Consider the following 16915-nt stretch of genomic DNA (forward strand, 5'->3'; position numbering starts at 1 on the left):
TCAATTTCTCACTCACATCAGAGACCACTTAAGTGGTGGGAACAAAATACACAGAAGGGACATTCATTCATGTAATGGCAGCCTGTGAGCAGTGAAGGCTGCTGATAGCAGTGTTTATTATGCAACATATGAACAGCACACTGAAATGCTTCTGCTGTGAATGTGTGGCTCACAAGCATGGCTGCAATTTGTCTAACTTCACAATCATTTAGAAATGTAAAATGCACAACCAAATGCTGCAAGCCCACTTAGGAAAAGTCGGAGTGAAATATCAGTGCTTTAAAAGGTAGTGACAGCAAGCATGACAATTTAGGGATGCATTCTAATATAACAGCATGAGCAATTGATTTTAGCTACAATATTGACTGATATCAGAATTAAAAAGTATTATGTACAATGAATCAAGAATTCAGTGCTATGCATCATTCAATATTAGATCAATGATTTCAGATTATTAGATGAATGATTTAAGAAATGTATAAAATTTAAAACTGGCAATGACTTATTTAACGACAATTAAGCATACAGCCACAGTTAAAGTTATTTAAAATGCATTTGACTACTGTAAAGAGATCTTCACCTAAACATTGAGCTGGACCTTCTTTTTGAGCCTGTGCGTGTGATGGTAATAAGTAAAGATGCATAGCATGATATTGTATGAAAATCTCCTGCCAAATCTGACCCAACACCTCTGACTTTTATATTATCATTTGAGGCTGTTCAGGGTTTATAGACGGACACCATATTTTAGTGTGTTTTTTCTCCTGAGTAATGTTACTGTAGCTAATGCTACATAAGCATTCAAACACAGCACAAATACACTAACCTGGTTCCTGTTATGTTATAAAACTGCAACACAGACTGTCCACAAAAACTAAACAACACAAAATAAACAAAATAAATGGCCGATTGGCTGTGTGTTTGAAGCAAATAATCTGGTGATCACACATCCCTATAAAACTGACCACTAAATACTGCTCATTACCGATACTGATAAATTCATGGAACCTTGAACAGTCAGCATTGATCGTAAACCATACATCAGTCAAGCCTTAAATTTCATATGCATCCCTAACAAGGTTACATGCTTCATAGAGAGAAGTTTCTACAGAAAGACATCAGATCACTACACACAGATGCAATATGTGTGAAAGGAACACATGCATTTAACAACTTTACAAATTCAGCATTCAGCAAGCGTTGAACAAACACATGGACATTAAACAGACAAAGGCATGTTGGGAACACAAGGCCAGACTCTGCTAAGCTAGGCTAGGTCAAGTCAGCTTGTCTAAGGGCTACGAGTGACATGCTAGGAAGGTACACAGTGTGGCTTTAAAGTCCCCCTATGGCAGTACCTCCCCGTAGCTGAGGCGCTCTAGCCTGTCGTCGGAGTAGTATCTGTGATAGGGCTCATAGGATAAGAGATCAGGCCTCTGCAGATCGTAAATGGCCTTAACCTTAGGCAGCGCAGCCAGATCTTTGTACTCTAGGACCTCGTTCTCCACTCTGGCCTGAGGAAAGGGACATGGGACAAACATACACTCACACACGTGTGTCAAAATGCAATGAAACATGATGGGCAGGCCTAAAAACACAAATGGATAAACACACTGACAAAATGAATGTAATTTTAACAATAACAACAATAACATATTGTGTCATCCTGGGAGCGAGTCTGTGAGTTGTATCATTGTTGCTTATTGAGGCAGCTAATCTTTGTGTTTCTTTCTAATCAATGTGCTAATCAATGTTTTTTTCACTACAGAGCAAAACAGCATAAAATACCTATACACATCAAGTGCCAGGCTCAAACCTGGTTTTTGTTTAGCAGGACCAAACCATCCCACCAGATATACAATACCAGTTAAATAAAATTTTGTACACAACTAACTGAACATATATACACTGACTGGCAACATTTTTAGGCACACATTCCTTGTATCTATACCAACTGTCCATTTAATGACGCCTACACATGTAGGTATGATCCTTCTGTTTCTCTGCATAGTATTTTAGCGCCCCTTTTACCCCATTCCATCACCCAGGACCATCACTAAGCAGGTATTATTTGGGTGATGGATTCATTTTTGGTTTGGGTTTAACACATAGAAGAAATATCATAAGTGTTTTTCATAATACATATTTTTCTTTCCAAAAATGTGTTATACCAGAAATACAAATAAATATACAGAATTTTGGAATGAAACTCTTTTCATTCCAAAACTACAACGTGGATTTATACAATAAGTGAAATGTGTGTAGACATGTAGATACCTAATAAAGTGGCCAACAACTTTATACTTACATGCTTGAAAAAGGCAAATATAAATAGGAAATTTAAAAATTTAACAATTATTTTTAAAACAAAATATACATCATTTACAAAAATATATTTTAAACAAGCCTTATGCCCGATGACTGCTGGGATAGGCTCCAATGTACAGTACTGAGCGAAAGTCTTAGGCACCCAAGACACATTTTCAAAATCTTTTTTTGTGTAGTATTTGTGTAGTATGTGTTTATTTGCTGAGAAAAGTGTTGGAGTCACACACAAAATTAAAGTGGAAAAACACAATACAGGCTGATCCAACTTTGATGTAATGTCCTTAAAACAAGTCAAAATGAGGCTCAGTATTGTGTGTGGCCTCCACGTGCCTGTATGACCTCCCTACAACGCCTGGGCATGCTCCTGATGAGGTGATGGGTGGTCTCCTGAGGGATCTCCTCCCAGACCTGGACTAAATCATCCGCCAACTCCTGGACAGTCTGTGGTGCAACGTGGTGTTGGTGGATGGAGCGAGACATGATGTCCCAGATGTACTCAATCGGATTCAGGTCTAGGGAACGGGCGGGCCAGTCCATAGCTTCAATGCCTTCATCTTGCAGGAACTGCTGACACACTCCAGCCACATGAGGTCTAGCACTGTCCTGTATTATGAGGAACCCAGGGCCAATCGCACCAGCATATGATCTCACAAGGGGTCTGAGGATCTCATCTTGGTACCTAATGGCAGTCAGGCTACCTCTGGCGAGGACATGGAGGGCTGTGCGGCCCTCCAAAGAAATGCCACCCCACACCATTACTGACCCACTACGAAACCGGTCATGCTGAAGGATGTTGCAGGCAGCAGCTCGCTCTCCACGGTGTCTCCAGACTCTGTGACGTCTGTCACATGTGCTCAGTGTAAACCTGCTTTTATATGTGAAGAGCACAGGGTGCCAGTGGCGAATTTGCCAATCCTGGTGTTCTCTGGCAAATGCCAAGCGTCCTGCACGGTGTTGGGCTGTGAGCACAACCTCCATCTGTGGACGTCGGGCCCTCATACCATCCTCATGGAGTCGGTTTCTAACCATTTGTGCAAACACATGCATATTTGTGACCTGCTGGAGGTCATTTTGCAGGGCTCTGGCAGTGCTCCTCCTGTTCCTCCTTGTACAAAGGCGGAGGTAGCGGTCCTGCTGCTGGGTTGTTGCCCTCCTACGGCCTCCTCCACGTCTCCTGGTATACTGGCCTGTCTCCTGGTAGCGCCTCCAGCCTTTGGACACTACGCTGACAGACACAGCAAACCTTCTTGCCACAGCTTGCATTGATGTGCCATCCTGGATGAGCTGCACTACCTGAGCCACTTGTGTGGGTTGTAGAGTCCATCTCATTCTACCATGAGTGTGAAAGCACCACCAACATTCAAAAGTGACCAAAACATCAGCCAGAAAGCACAGGTACGGAGAAGTGGTCTGTGGTCCCCACCTGCAGAACCACTCCTTTATTGAGTGTGTCTTGCTAACTGCCAATAATTTCCACCTGTTGTATATTCCATTTGCACAACAGCGTGTGAAATTGATTGTCAATCAGTGTTGCTTCCTAAGTGGACAGTGCATATACACTGCTCAAAAAAAAGCGAGCGTCTGGTGGCTGGGCATTTACTCATGGTGCCCGGCCGGGCCCACCCCGCAGGACATGAGTCCCCCCTCCCATCGACCAACCACTGATGGGAGGGGCAGTAGTAGGGGTTCGGTGCTTTGTGGGTCGGGCAGTGTCCGAAGGTGTGGGCCTTGGCGTTCTGATCTTCGGTTGCTGAAACTGGCTTTAGGAACTCGGAATGTTACCTCACTGATGGTTGGTGGAGCCTGAGTTGGTGCACGAGGTTGAGAGATACCAGCTAGATATAGTCGGGCTCACCTCAACACACAGCTTGGGCTCTGGGTCCAATCTCCTTGAGAGGGGCTGGACTTTATTCTTTGCTGGAGTTGCCCATGGTGAGAGGTGGCGGGCAGGTGTGGGCTTTCTCATAGCCCCTCAACTCGGCGCCTGTATGTTGGGGTTTTCTCCGGTGGACAAGAGGGTAGCTTCCCTACGCCTTCGGGCTGGTGAACGGGTCCTGACTGTTGTCTGTGCTAATGCACCGAACAGCAGTTCAGACTACCCAGCCTTCTTAGAGTCCTTGGGAAGTGTGCTTGAAAGTGCTCCTCTTGGAGACTCTATTGTCCTACCCCCCAGTAGGACAATAGAGTCTCCAGGAGGAGCACTTTCAAGCACTTTCAACGCTCACGTGGGCAATGACAGTGAGACCTGGAGGTGTGTGATTGGGAGGAATGGTCTCTCTGATCTGAACCCGAATGGTGTTCAGTTTTTGGACTTCTGTGCAAACCACAGTTTGTCCATTACACCATGTTTGAACACAAGGATGTCCATAAGTGCACATGGCACCAGGACACCCTAGGCCGCAGTTCAATGGTTGTCTTTGTAGTTGTGCCATCAGACTTGCGGCCATGTGTTTTGGACACTCAGGTAAAGAGAGGAGCTGAGCTGTCAACTGATAACCAACTGGTGGTGAGTTGGATCAGGTGGTGGGGGAAGATGCCGGTCAGACCAGGCAAACCCAAACGTATAGTGAGGGTTTGCTGGGAACGTCTGGCAGAAGAACCTGTCAGATTGATCTTCAACTCGCACCTCCATCAGAACTTTGACCAGATATTGGGGGAGGTGAGGGACGTTGACTGAGAATGGGCCACGTTCCGCTCCTCCATTGTTGAAGCGGCTGACAGTAGCTGTGGCCACAAGGTAGTTTGTGCCTGTCGGGGCAGTAATCCTCGAACCCGGTGGTGGACACCCCAGGTGAGAGATGCCGTCAAGCTGAAGAAGGAGTCCTACTGGGCATGGTTGGCTTGTGGGACACCAGAGGCAGCTGGCAGGTATCGACAGGCCAAGCGATCTGCGACTTCAGGCGTCGCCAAGGCAAAAACCCGGGTGTGGGAGGAGTTTGGTGAGGCCTTGGAAAGTGACTTAAAGTCGGCTCTGAAAAGATTCTGGCAAACCGTCAGGCGACTCAGAAGGGGAAAGCAGTGTACCACCAGCGCTGTATATAGTGGAGATGGTGTGCTGTTGACTTAGACTGAAGACGTCATTGGACGTCATTGGACGTCATTACTCCCTTTTCTTCGGGAGTGCTTCAGGAGTACAGGGTACATGGCTCTTTGCCACGAGCCATTCAGGCCCTGTACAAAGAAAGCAGGAGTTTGGTTCGCATGGCCAGCAGTAAGTCAGACTCGTTCCCAGTGAGAGTTGGATTCCGTCAGGGCTGCTCTTTGTCACCGATTCTATTCATAATTTTCATGGATAGAATTTCTAGGTGCAGCCGAGTGTAAAGCGGCCGGAATGAGAATCAGTACCTCCAAATCCGAGGTCATGGTTCTCTGGCGGAAAAGGAAGGAGAGCCCTCTCTGGGTTGGGGATAGGCTCTTGCCTCAAGTGGAGGAGTTTAAGTATCTTGGGGTCTTGTTCACGAATGATGGTAAAAAGGAGCGGGAGATTGACAGGTGGATTGGTGCTGGGTCAGCAGTGATGTAAGCTCTTTACTGGGCTGTTGTGGCAAAGAAAGAGATGAGCCATAAGGCAAGGCTCTCGATTTACCAGTCGATCTACATTCCCACCCTCACCTATGGTAATGAGCTTGGGGTAATGACCGAAAGAATGAGATTGCGAATACAAGCGGCCAAAATGAGTTTCCTCCACAGGGTGTCTGGACTCCTTAGAGATAGGGTGAGAAGTTTGATCATTCGGGAGGGACTCGGAGTAGAGCCGCTGCTTCTCCACGTTGAGAGGAGCCAGCTGAGGTGGTTCGGGAATCTGGTTAGGATGCCTCCTGGACGCATGTCTATTTTTATTATGAATATGACTTTATTCTAATGTATATTGTGATAAACTCACTGCTGAGGTAAATTGTTCTAAAATTTGCTTAAATACCAAAGACTTTCACACAGTACTGTATCAAACAGTACAAATAAGGAAAATCCTTCTTTGAGTACTAAAGATGGTAAAGGCTATATCAAGCATCTAACCTGAAACAGCACAAACTCACTTCGTTTGATATAATGTTGTCAACTAAGTATTTTCGTCATGTGGAGTAGTAGAGTGTATGAGTAGTGTGAGCATGATCGCTTACTTTTAAATACCATCTTAAGTAATTCAGTAATTACTTAAATTTAAATTTTAAACCTTATTAAGTTTTCAAAGAAGGAAAACACTGGGTCAGTACTGGCTGACACTGAAGGTTTCAATATTAGTACTGGAAAAGAAGAAGTGGTTGTGTGCCATTTCTAATGAGTATGAATGCATTTCATTGGTAATGTATACCAAGTGATGTCCTGAATGTGGTAAGTAATGCTTACCTCTTACATAGAGGTGAGAAATGTTCAGATGTGTTACATTTCATGTTTTCCAATACATGGTTCAATTCTGCAGTCCTGCTTTCATTCTCATGAAGTTAATTTTCATCACATGCCTGATGTGCTCTGAAGATTCTAGAGCTGACCTTCAGCATAGCTGGGTTTGGGCCAGTGCCACAGGACAGTGTACATGCTTATACTGCGTTTTCAGGACATCAATCTTACACTCAACACAAAGGTCACTCAGCACATCAATCACACACTCCTATTTACATGTGCACAGTGATGCTGGCACAAATACACACTCGCAAACACAGCCCACAAGTATGTGCTGGTAAACACACGGATACGCATGCATTGTATAAAGAGATTACTCAGGATTTTTCAGTTTTATTTAATGATTAGAAGGTGAGAGTTATTCATGTTACTTAATTTTGCTACATTATTCACTTAGGATTAGGACGTAATTATGTACTGAATTATGCAGTGAGATACCCAATGAATTACTTTTACATTCAATTTACATTGTATCATCATCTTTGAGTCTGTCCTTCTGACTTTTTTCTGTTTGTTTCATTGTCGGACAATGACAAAATTGGGCATGTGCCTGGGTACTTGAGTACTCGATTCAGCATTTAAGGTTACAGTATTTGAACACTGAAATCATTACCTGGCTATTCTTTTGAAGAAACAGAGAAATACATACAATAATTGAGTACTGAATATCAATTTTATGTTTTAACAGAACTGTATGACGTGGTGGGTTCGCTTGAATTTGTATACTGTACTTTGTTGCACCACACGTCCCTTAAATGTGAGTACTTTGTTAGGAACGTGACTGAGAAGGCCTGTGGTAGCAAGACTTTATTACTAACTGGGCTAAGTACTCTAGCTTATGTTAGCTTGGCACATCATTCACAAGTCCTCATTAGCATCCAGTGTTGTAATGGGTAGCTGAAGTGTTAGCCCATATGAGGCACCTAATATTACTCATCCAAAATGATAACCCACCCATTTCCTTTGTCTAATCATGTTCTCAAATGGAAACTTCTGTATGCCACTAATATTTGTGCAACACCAGTGCTGTCACTTGAAAAGTTACGCCAACAATCTATTGCAAATCCCTATTCAAAGCATGGCAATGATGTAAAGGATGTTATTTGTCCTCTCAGAAAACAACACTAAATGCACTAGATTTTCCACACAATTCCTCGCCATGCTTTAATAAACTGCAAGTAAGAAATCATTAATATCGAATTACACCATGTTTTTGTTATTGCTGGAGGCAACTGTGACCTCCAAGATTTAAATCACTGCTCTATGTACTCTTGGGAACAATGGTCCTACATCATTGCCTTAAAACTGAATTTTCAATAGAGCCTCTGTCTTAACACTGCCTTTATATCCTTCTGAAGGTAAAAGGAACTTGCAGTGGCTGGTTACTCACACAGATGACTCGGCTGGGGGAGCTGATGCTGGAGCCTGGAGGTGAGATGGAAGTTTCAGACATACGACGTACTCGCAGCTTCCTCTCTGCCCTAGCTGCCTGCTTACACACGGGATGCCACACCTCAGAACCTGAGAGAAAGACGTGAGATCACATCCTGGCTTATATGCACACTTGATACAATTAAATACTTGATCAAAAGAACCTGCTCCTCATTTAGCTACCAAGTTAGAGTTTCAACAACAAACTGATTAATTGATGACATTGATAATGAAAAAAGTTGGTAACAAACCATATCATTACTTACACTTGCCTAATGTCTTTTGATTAAAAGACACACTGAAGACTGTAGCACATTTTATCTAAAAAAGATTGTCTCCTATAAATTGTATGAAACAGACTATGGTAGGTAACTAAGATGCTAAAACATAGTCAAAATTAAAAAATAGCATCTAGTCTAGTGCTTTTTGGTTAAGTCTAAAGCATGCTGTTTCATTACCAGAGTTACATTTTTGACAAAGTAGCGTTTTCGCTTTTTATCCTCCCAACCAGACAAAAACAGTGTTTTAGGTTACTGGAAACAGATCTTTTGGAAAACATTCTGCAGGGTTTGCTCTTTTTTCTATGTATTGTGCACATGTAAAATCTTTTTAAACAACATCACGCAATGCATCAATCTTCAGGACCGAACCCTAACCCTAAACCTTTAAGAGGGAAATTCCTTCTGTGAATAACATCAGTGCTGTGCTTCCAGAAGAGCTGAATGCTTTCTACGCCTGTTTCGAGGTAAATCACACCGCACACGCGGAAAGAGTCCCCGTCCCTGCTACTGCCGAGTCAACACCCTGCCTCCGTCTCCATAGCTGACGTGCGCAGAGCCTTCAAGCACGTTAATATCCGCAAGGCAGCCAGGCCTGACGGGATCCCTGCACGCGCCCTCAAAGCCTTTGCACATCAGCTGGCAGGAATATTTACAGACATCTTTAACCTCTCTCTTATTTTCAGTTGTTCCCGCATGCCTCAAACTGGCCAACATTGTGCCAGTTACAAAGTCAGCCAGGGTTAATACTCTAAATGACTGCCAGCCGGTTGCTCTGACCTCCATCATAAACAAGTGCTTTAAGAAGCTGGTCAGAGACTTTATCTGCTCCTCATTACCTGCTACTCTGGACCCACTGCAGTTTGCCTACAGACAGAACAGATCCACTGATGACGCAATAGCCCTGACTCTACACACCTGACTCTCCCACCTGGACAAGAAGAACACAAGAAGAACGCTGTTTGTGGACTACAGACCAGCATTCAATACCATCATGCCTCAAGGTTCGACATTAAGCTTCGTGATCTGGGTCTGAACATTTCTCTGTGCAGCTGGATCCTGAACTTCCTGATTTGCAGATGACACAATTATTGTCCTGATCTCCAATGACAATGAGGAGGCCTACAGAGAAGAGGTCAGCTTTCTGACACTCTGGGTGTCAGGAGAACAACCTCTCTCTCAATGTCAACAAGACCAAGGAGCTCATAGTGGACTTGAGGAAGCAAGAGAGAGCACACACCCCCATCAGCGTCAATGGAGCCATGGTAGAGAGGGTCAGCAGCTTCAAGTCCATGTCCATGTCAGTTCCTCTGTGTTCACATCTCAGAGGAACTGAACACACCACATGGGTGGTAACGAAGGCACAACAATGCCTTTTCCACCTCAGGGGGCTGAAGAGGTTTGGCATGTTTCCGCATCCTCAGAACATTCTATACATGCACTGTGGAGAGCGTTCTAACAGGCTCCATCACCACCTGGTATGGGAACTGCACTTTCATTGAGAGGAAAGTTCTGCAGAGGGTGGTGCACACAGGTCCAGGTGCCAGGGTCCAGCTCCCAAATCTTTTGGATTTATACACCAGCCGCTGCCTGAGGAATACCAGGAGGACTCCACCCACCCAAGCCTTTGTCTGTTCTCACAGCTGCTGAGTAGGAGGAGGTACAGAAACATAAAGTCCAGAACCAGCCAGTTCTGAGACAGTTTCTTTCCCTGGGCCATCATGCTGAACAGCCAGTAGTGCTGGTGTATCAGTCTATAGGCGAGTCATCATCTCCATGGACAATCACCACTTCACCCACATCTCATCAGACTCACTCTGATCCTCTGCACCTTCAATCTAGCAAATCTGTACTTACACATATAGATTGACATCTGTACATCTTCTATCCATACCTGTACAATTTGGAAGATTTCTATATCAGTATTCTATCCCCTGTGTGCCTGCATTTCATTTATTATCTACCTCAAACTAACTGCATATACAGAATGTGTACAACAGCACATTTCAAAGTTTTATTTCATAACTTATTACTGTACAACTGTTTGTTGGAATAGTGCGATATTGTGAATATGTGTATATTCTGAGTCGGTGTATAAATATATTTCTTTTTCTTCTTTAATATATTTATTTATTTATTTGTATTTAAATTCTATAAGGGGGCTACGCACCTAAGATTTTCACTCACTTTCCACCTGTGTAAATGTGATGTGACAATAAATGTGATTCATTTGATTAACCCTAACTTTTTCTAAATTAATTAGGATGAGGAACAGTTAATCCAAATCAAAATGGACTGATTTATTGACTACAAAAATAACCATCGTAGCCCTACTGTCATCAAAGTGATGCTGCTTTTAGATCAGTTTCAAAATGTCACGGTGTGCTCCCACATTTCTCCCTGAATCCCTCACTTCTGTTTGAGTTAAATAGGTTAGTGCAGCTAGTCATTGATGTTTCTCTTGAGCTTCCTGTGCTGGGATCTCTGCCAGTTTACAATCAGCAGTTACTTCAACCAAGTGCATTTCAGTAGTGCAGTTCAGTTTTGGCAACTGGCTGAATATTTAACTTTATTAACATTTTTACACATCTTACTCACCCTATCTCTCTCTTTCTCTCTCTCTGTCTCTCTCCTCTCACTCTCTCCACATAAATACTGCTGAAAGCTGCTGTTGGCTGAGTTGACTCTTAAATGCTTTCACCCCAGGGCATGTTGACTAGCACTAACGCTGCTTTCTCATCATCTCAGCCTGGGTGTGTGAGACAAGACACACACACACACACGTGCTGGTTGAGAATGTGACTGCCTAGCAGGCACCAGCAAGAAAAAATAAGCCAAATAAGGTAGAATAAGGATATAGCACATAGGAGTCTATAGAAGTATGCATATATTAGAAGTATAGTTATAGGAGTATATAGAAGTGTAAACTACCACATTTATTTTTTTATTTTACATGTCTTTTTTTGGTCTTAATAAATATATGCTATTTCTAATGATGTAAATCCATCATTATGTTGTCACATAATGTGACAATGTAAAGCTTTTTCCTCCAAGTCATATCCTCCAAGGTAATAAATCTACAGTGTCCAAAATACTGTAGGCATCCTCCAGCTCTGTGCCTTGATGATAATGTGGAAGAGGCACTATACCCTAAGTCTGTTTGATTAAAAACAAAATACCATATTATATTAATGACCATTTTGTCAGATACTCACTCTTAAAAAATATGGTTCTCCAAGTGTTTTAGTAAAGACAATGGTTCATGAACATCCTATGCACTACTAAAATGTATACTGGTTCATGCTTTCCAGCTCTTTGGAGTCTTCTGCTGAACTGATTGTGCCTGTGGTTGCTGAGTCTGACCTTACTCACCTGTCAAGTACATCTCTTCTCCCTCCGTAAACATCATCTGACACCGGGCACAGCGAGCACAGGTAGGATGGTAGTGTTTTCCTCCAGCCTGGAGACAGAAAGAGAGGAAGGGATAGTGAGTATTGTTTGTAAGTAATCCATCTAGGAAGACCTCAGTCATGAACAGGCAGGAAATAAACTCCCCTCTTCCACTTGTTAAACCAGTAATGATAAGTGCTATAATGGCTGCAATAAAGTGCAGTGAGCAGGGAGCACGTTTCAGCAGCTGACTTTGTATAAAGCAGCAGAGCATTAAGCTCCAGTTTTCCTCTAACACTGTTTTTTCAGCAGCAGAGACTTCACCACCACAGCCATGCTTAACAACCCTCTTGATCATCGTAGGCTGCACTTGAGCATCTCCACGACTCTTAATTGCTAGGCGTCAGTAATTGAGGGAACTATTCCTATGAGCCTGCTGATGACTCTGAGCTCAGCGAACACAGCAGCGAAACTCTGCTCATGAGTTTACTCCACTGTCTCATGATCTTGTGTTGAATGCTCGAATAAAACATTGGACACTTTCACAGCTTTCTGGTCTTGTTTAGAGGCATGTGATGATTTTGTAAATATATTATGGACACTTACAGAGCAGGTACTATTGGGTGGTGGATCATTCTCAGCACTGCAGTAACACTGATGTGATGGCGTGTTAGTGTGTGCTGGTACAAGTGGATCAGACACAGCAGAACTGTTGGAGTTTTTTTGTGTCCATTCACTGTCCACTCTATTAGATACTTCTATCTTGCCGTTGTAGATATAAAGTCAGAGACAATAGGTCATCTGCTGCTGCACAGTTTGTGTTGGTCATCCTGTAGTCCTTCAGCAGTGGTTACAGGATGCTGCCCACAGGACGGAGTTGGCTGGATATTTTTGGTTGGTGGATTATTCTCAGTCCAGAAGTGACACTGAGGTGTTTAAAACTCCAGCACTGATGTTTTTGATCCACTCAGACCAGAACAACACATATTAACGGTGTTACTGTGTTACTGTAGTGCTCAGAATGATCAACCACCCAAATAGTACCTGCTCTGTGAGGGTTCATGGGGGTCCTGACCACTTAAGAACAGGGTAAAAGGGGGCTAACAAAGTATGCAGAGAAACAGATGGACTACAGTCTGTAAATATAGAATTACAAAGTGCTCCTATATAGTTAGTGATGCTGATAACATGGACAATGAGCGTAGAAACAAGGAGGTGGTCTATATACAGTATGTCACAAATGTGAGTACAACACTCACATTTTCTATTTTTATTTTATCATATCTTTTCATGGGACAACACTATAGAAATTAAACTTGGATATAACCTAAAGTTGTCAGTGTGCAGCTTGTATAGTAGTACAGATTTACTGTCCTCTGAAAATAATTCAACACACATCCATTAATGTCTAAATAGCTGGCAACACAAGTGAGTACACCTCACAGTGAACATGTCCAAATTGTGCCCAATTGTGTCATCCTCCCTCTCTGGTGTCATGTGACTTATTAGAGTTACAAGGTTCAAGGTGTGAATGGGGAGCAGGGCTGTTAAATTTGGTATTTTGGGTACAATTCGCTCATACTGGCCAATGGATATTCAACATGGAACCTCATGGAAAAGAACTATTTGAGGATGTGAGAAATAGAATTGTTGCTCTCCACAAAGATGGCCTAGGCTATAAGAAAACTGCTATTACCCCGGAACTGAGCTATAGCATGGTGGCCAAGGTCATATAACGGTTTTTCCAAGACAGGTTCCACTCAGAACAGGCCTTGCCAGGGTCAACCAAAGAAGCTGAGTCCATGTATTCAGCGTTATATCCAGAGTTTGGCATGAGTGCTGCCAGCATTGCTGCAGTGGATGAAGAAGTGGGAGGTCAGCCTGTCATTGCTCAGACCATACACCACACAATGAATCAACTTGGTCTGCATGGCCATCCTCACAGAAGGAAGCCTCTTCTGAAGCTGACACACAAGAAAGCCCACAAACAGTTTGCTGAAGACAAGCAGTCCAAGAATACGGAATACTGGAACCATGTCCTGTGATCTGAAGAGATCAAGATAAACTTGTTTGTCTCAGATGGCATCCAGCATGTGTGGTGGCACCCTGGTGTGGAGTACCAAGACAACTGTCTCTTGCCTACAGTCAAGCATGCTGGTAGTAGAGCTGCATGAGTGCTGCCGGCACTGGGGAGCTGCGGTTCATTCAGGGAAATGTGAATTCCAACATGTACTGTGACATTCTGATATACACTGCTCAAAAAAAATAAAGGGAACACTTAAACAACACAATATAACTCCAAGAAAATCAAACTTCTGTGAAATCAAACTGTCCACTTAGGAAGCAACACTGATTGACAATCAATTTCACATGCTGTTGTGCAAATGGAATAGACAAGAGGTGGAAATCATTGGCGATTAGTGAATTTTTTTTTTTTTTGAATGTTGGTGGTGCTATCACACTCGTGGTAGCATAAGTGTGATAGCACTACAACCCACACAAGTGGCTCAGGTAGTGCAGCTCATCCAGGATGGCACATCAATGCAAGCTGTGGCAAGAAGGTTTGCTGTGTCTGTCAGCGTAGTGTCCAGAGGCTGGAGGTGCTACCAGGAGACAGGCCAGTATACCAGGAGACGTGGAGGAGGCCGTAGGAGGGCCACAAGCCAGCAGCAGGACCGCTACCTTCGCCTTTGTGCATGAAGGAACAGGAGGAGCACTGCCAGAACCCTGCAAAATGACCTCCAGCAGGCCACAAATGTGCACGTGTCTGCACAAACGGTTAGAAACCGACTCCATGAGGATGGTATGAGGGCCCGGCATCCACAGATGGGGGTTGTTCTCACAGCCCAACACCGTGCAGGATGCTTGGCATTTGTCAGAGAACACCAGGATTGGCAAATTCTCCACTGGCACCCTGTGCTCTTCACAGATGAAAGCAGGTTCACACTGAGCATATGTGACAGACGTGACAGAGACGCTGTGGAGAGTGATCTGTTGCCTGCAACATCCTTTAGCATGACCGGTTTGGCAGTGGGTCAGTAATGGTGTGGGGTGGCATTTCTTTGGAGGGCCGCACAGCCCTCCATGTGCTCGCCAGAGGTAGCCTGACTGCCATTAGGGACCAAGATGAGATCCTCAGACAACTTGTGAGACCATATGCTGGTGCGGTTGGCCCTGGGTTCCTCCTAATGCAGGACAATGCTAGTGTCAGCAGTTCCTGCAAGATGAAGGCACTGAAGCTATGGACTGGCCCGCCCGTTCCCCAGACCTGAATCCGATTGAGCATATCTGGCACATCATGTCTCGCTTCATCCACCAACGCCACGTTGCACCACAGTCCAGGTTTGGGAGGAGATCCCTCAGGGGACCATCTGCCACCTCATCAGGAGCATGCCCAGGCGTTGTAGGGAGGTCATACAGGCATGTGGAGGCCACACACAATACTGAGCCTCATTTTAACTTGTTTTAAGAACATTATATCAAAGTTGGATCAGTGTGTTTTTCCACTTTAATTTTGTGTGTGACTCCAAATCCAGGCCTCCATTGGTTAATAAATTTGATTTCCATTGATGATTTTTGTGTGATTTTGTTGTCAGCACATTCAACTTTGTACAGAACAAAGTATTCAATGAGAATATTTCATTCCTTCAGATCTAGGATGTGTTATTTGAGTGTTCCCTTTATTTTTTTGAGCAGTATATATATATATATATATATTCACACACACACACACACATCGGTGTTGAATATGTTCAATACACATATAAAAACAATGTGTTGATATTTTCAGCAGTAAGTAAACCTTTGAGTTATTAAAAACTACCAAAATGGCCAGTATCAACAGGTACAGCTAGTAAAGTTCAATCATCTATTTTAATAAAATAAACATAATTTAGTCATAGCATCACTCAGTGTGATTTTCTTTTTACCATAAAGTCAAAGTGAGTTAAAAGTATTACTTTGAAGCAATTTGGTAAAATGGTATAAGAATTAAATTTTTGGGCAGCAATAATAAATGAGCAGAAAAATCACCTTTGGACACTGAAGTTAAGGTTAGGTTTAGGTGTATGTGTAGTACTATTTGGCTACAGTAATACAAAAATCAACAGAAACCTATGGAAGTCATCACAAGTATAGCAAGACATGTATGAATGTGTATGAATCTCACTCAAACGTTAGAAACGTTTCGGCATGTTCAAGCTCGTCAACAACAAAGACATTGGTTTATTCATCTTTATCAAGGGCAGTGATAATTCTGAGCACACTGTACAAATAAGATGACATCAAGATTATATCCCTTGCTGTCCTCACATACACAAGAGCAACCTGTTTCCAACCAAGGCCTCACGACATCTTCTGACATGGCTTTCATGCTGTAAAAACAGTCACCAAAGAAACTGCACTCACTTCAGCCTTACACACAGTACATCTCTACCAACTTCTAAGAAAGCTTCTAAAAGTAATCTGTGACCTCAATGAGTTTGAGCTTTCTGTAAAAGTCCAGGTGGTTCAACGTGCAGGTCGACTCGCTGAGAACCTAAACTGCACACTTAATCTCATTCAACGGCATTAAGAGAAGATTTGCTTCAAACAGCCTGACCCTGTGAACCATTCTTATGTCTTCACCGCACTTCTAGCCTTGATGACATTTCATCTGCCTTTTCTTGGACATGTCTTTACTTTCACCTGCTCAGTAGTAATGACCGTGGTACATACTGAGGGCTGGCGTTTTCCGTGTGTAATACTACTGCAAATGACCAGCAGAGGGACATTTGTTCTCACAGACAAAATGTGGACAATGAAAGAACTGGTCATGTGTGCCTGGTTCACTAAAGGTAATGCAGATTCAGCACAAGTTTCTATGAGGGATGTTTAATTTAAGCTGTTTTTATAATGTTCTGCTGTTTGGCCCAAAAGTGAACAATAAAATAGCCAGTTATAATTTATACCTGGCTCACTAATGTAGTTTCAATATTGGCTTCTATAAAACTTGGTTAATTTAAGTTATAATCTGTATTATAAATACATAACAACAACACCAAAGCAGAAAGCACATTTTGACCCAGTAGGTGTTAAGTGTTGGAGGTTGT

The 16915-nt window shown here is 43.1% G+C and overlaps 1 protein-coding gene across 10 annotated transcripts in view; it reads right to left on the bottom strand.

The window, feature by feature from the left end:
* The window catches only part of ablim3 (actin binding LIM protein family, member 3), a 108467-nt gene that overhangs the window by 27084 nt on the left and 64468 nt on the right, over positions 1 to 16915 (bottom strand). For 8 of the 10 annotated variants that reach the window (XM_017698386.2, XM_037540593.1, XM_037540592.1 and 5 more), the window contains exons 7-9: positions 11808 to 11895; positions 8117 to 8247; positions 1359 to 1514 (exon numbers count right to left, since the gene is read on the bottom strand). In XM_017698386.2, the coding sequence (XP_017553875.1) occupies positions 1359 to 1514; positions 8117 to 8247; positions 11808 to 11895 (375 nt within the window). The remainder of the gene's footprint in view (positions 1 to 1358; positions 1515 to 8116; positions 8248 to 11807; positions 11896 to 16915) is intronic. The other 2 variants (XM_017698389.2, XM_017698387.2) reach the window with 1 other exon arrangement.

The sequence above is a fragment of the Pygocentrus nattereri genome, chromosome 8 (assembly GCF_015220715.1).
Source record: "Pygocentrus nattereri isolate fPygNat1 chromosome 8, fPygNat1.pri, whole genome shotgun sequence".
Classification (NCBI taxonomy): domain Eukaryota; kingdom Metazoa; phylum Chordata; class Actinopteri; order Characiformes; family Serrasalmidae; genus Pygocentrus; species Pygocentrus nattereri.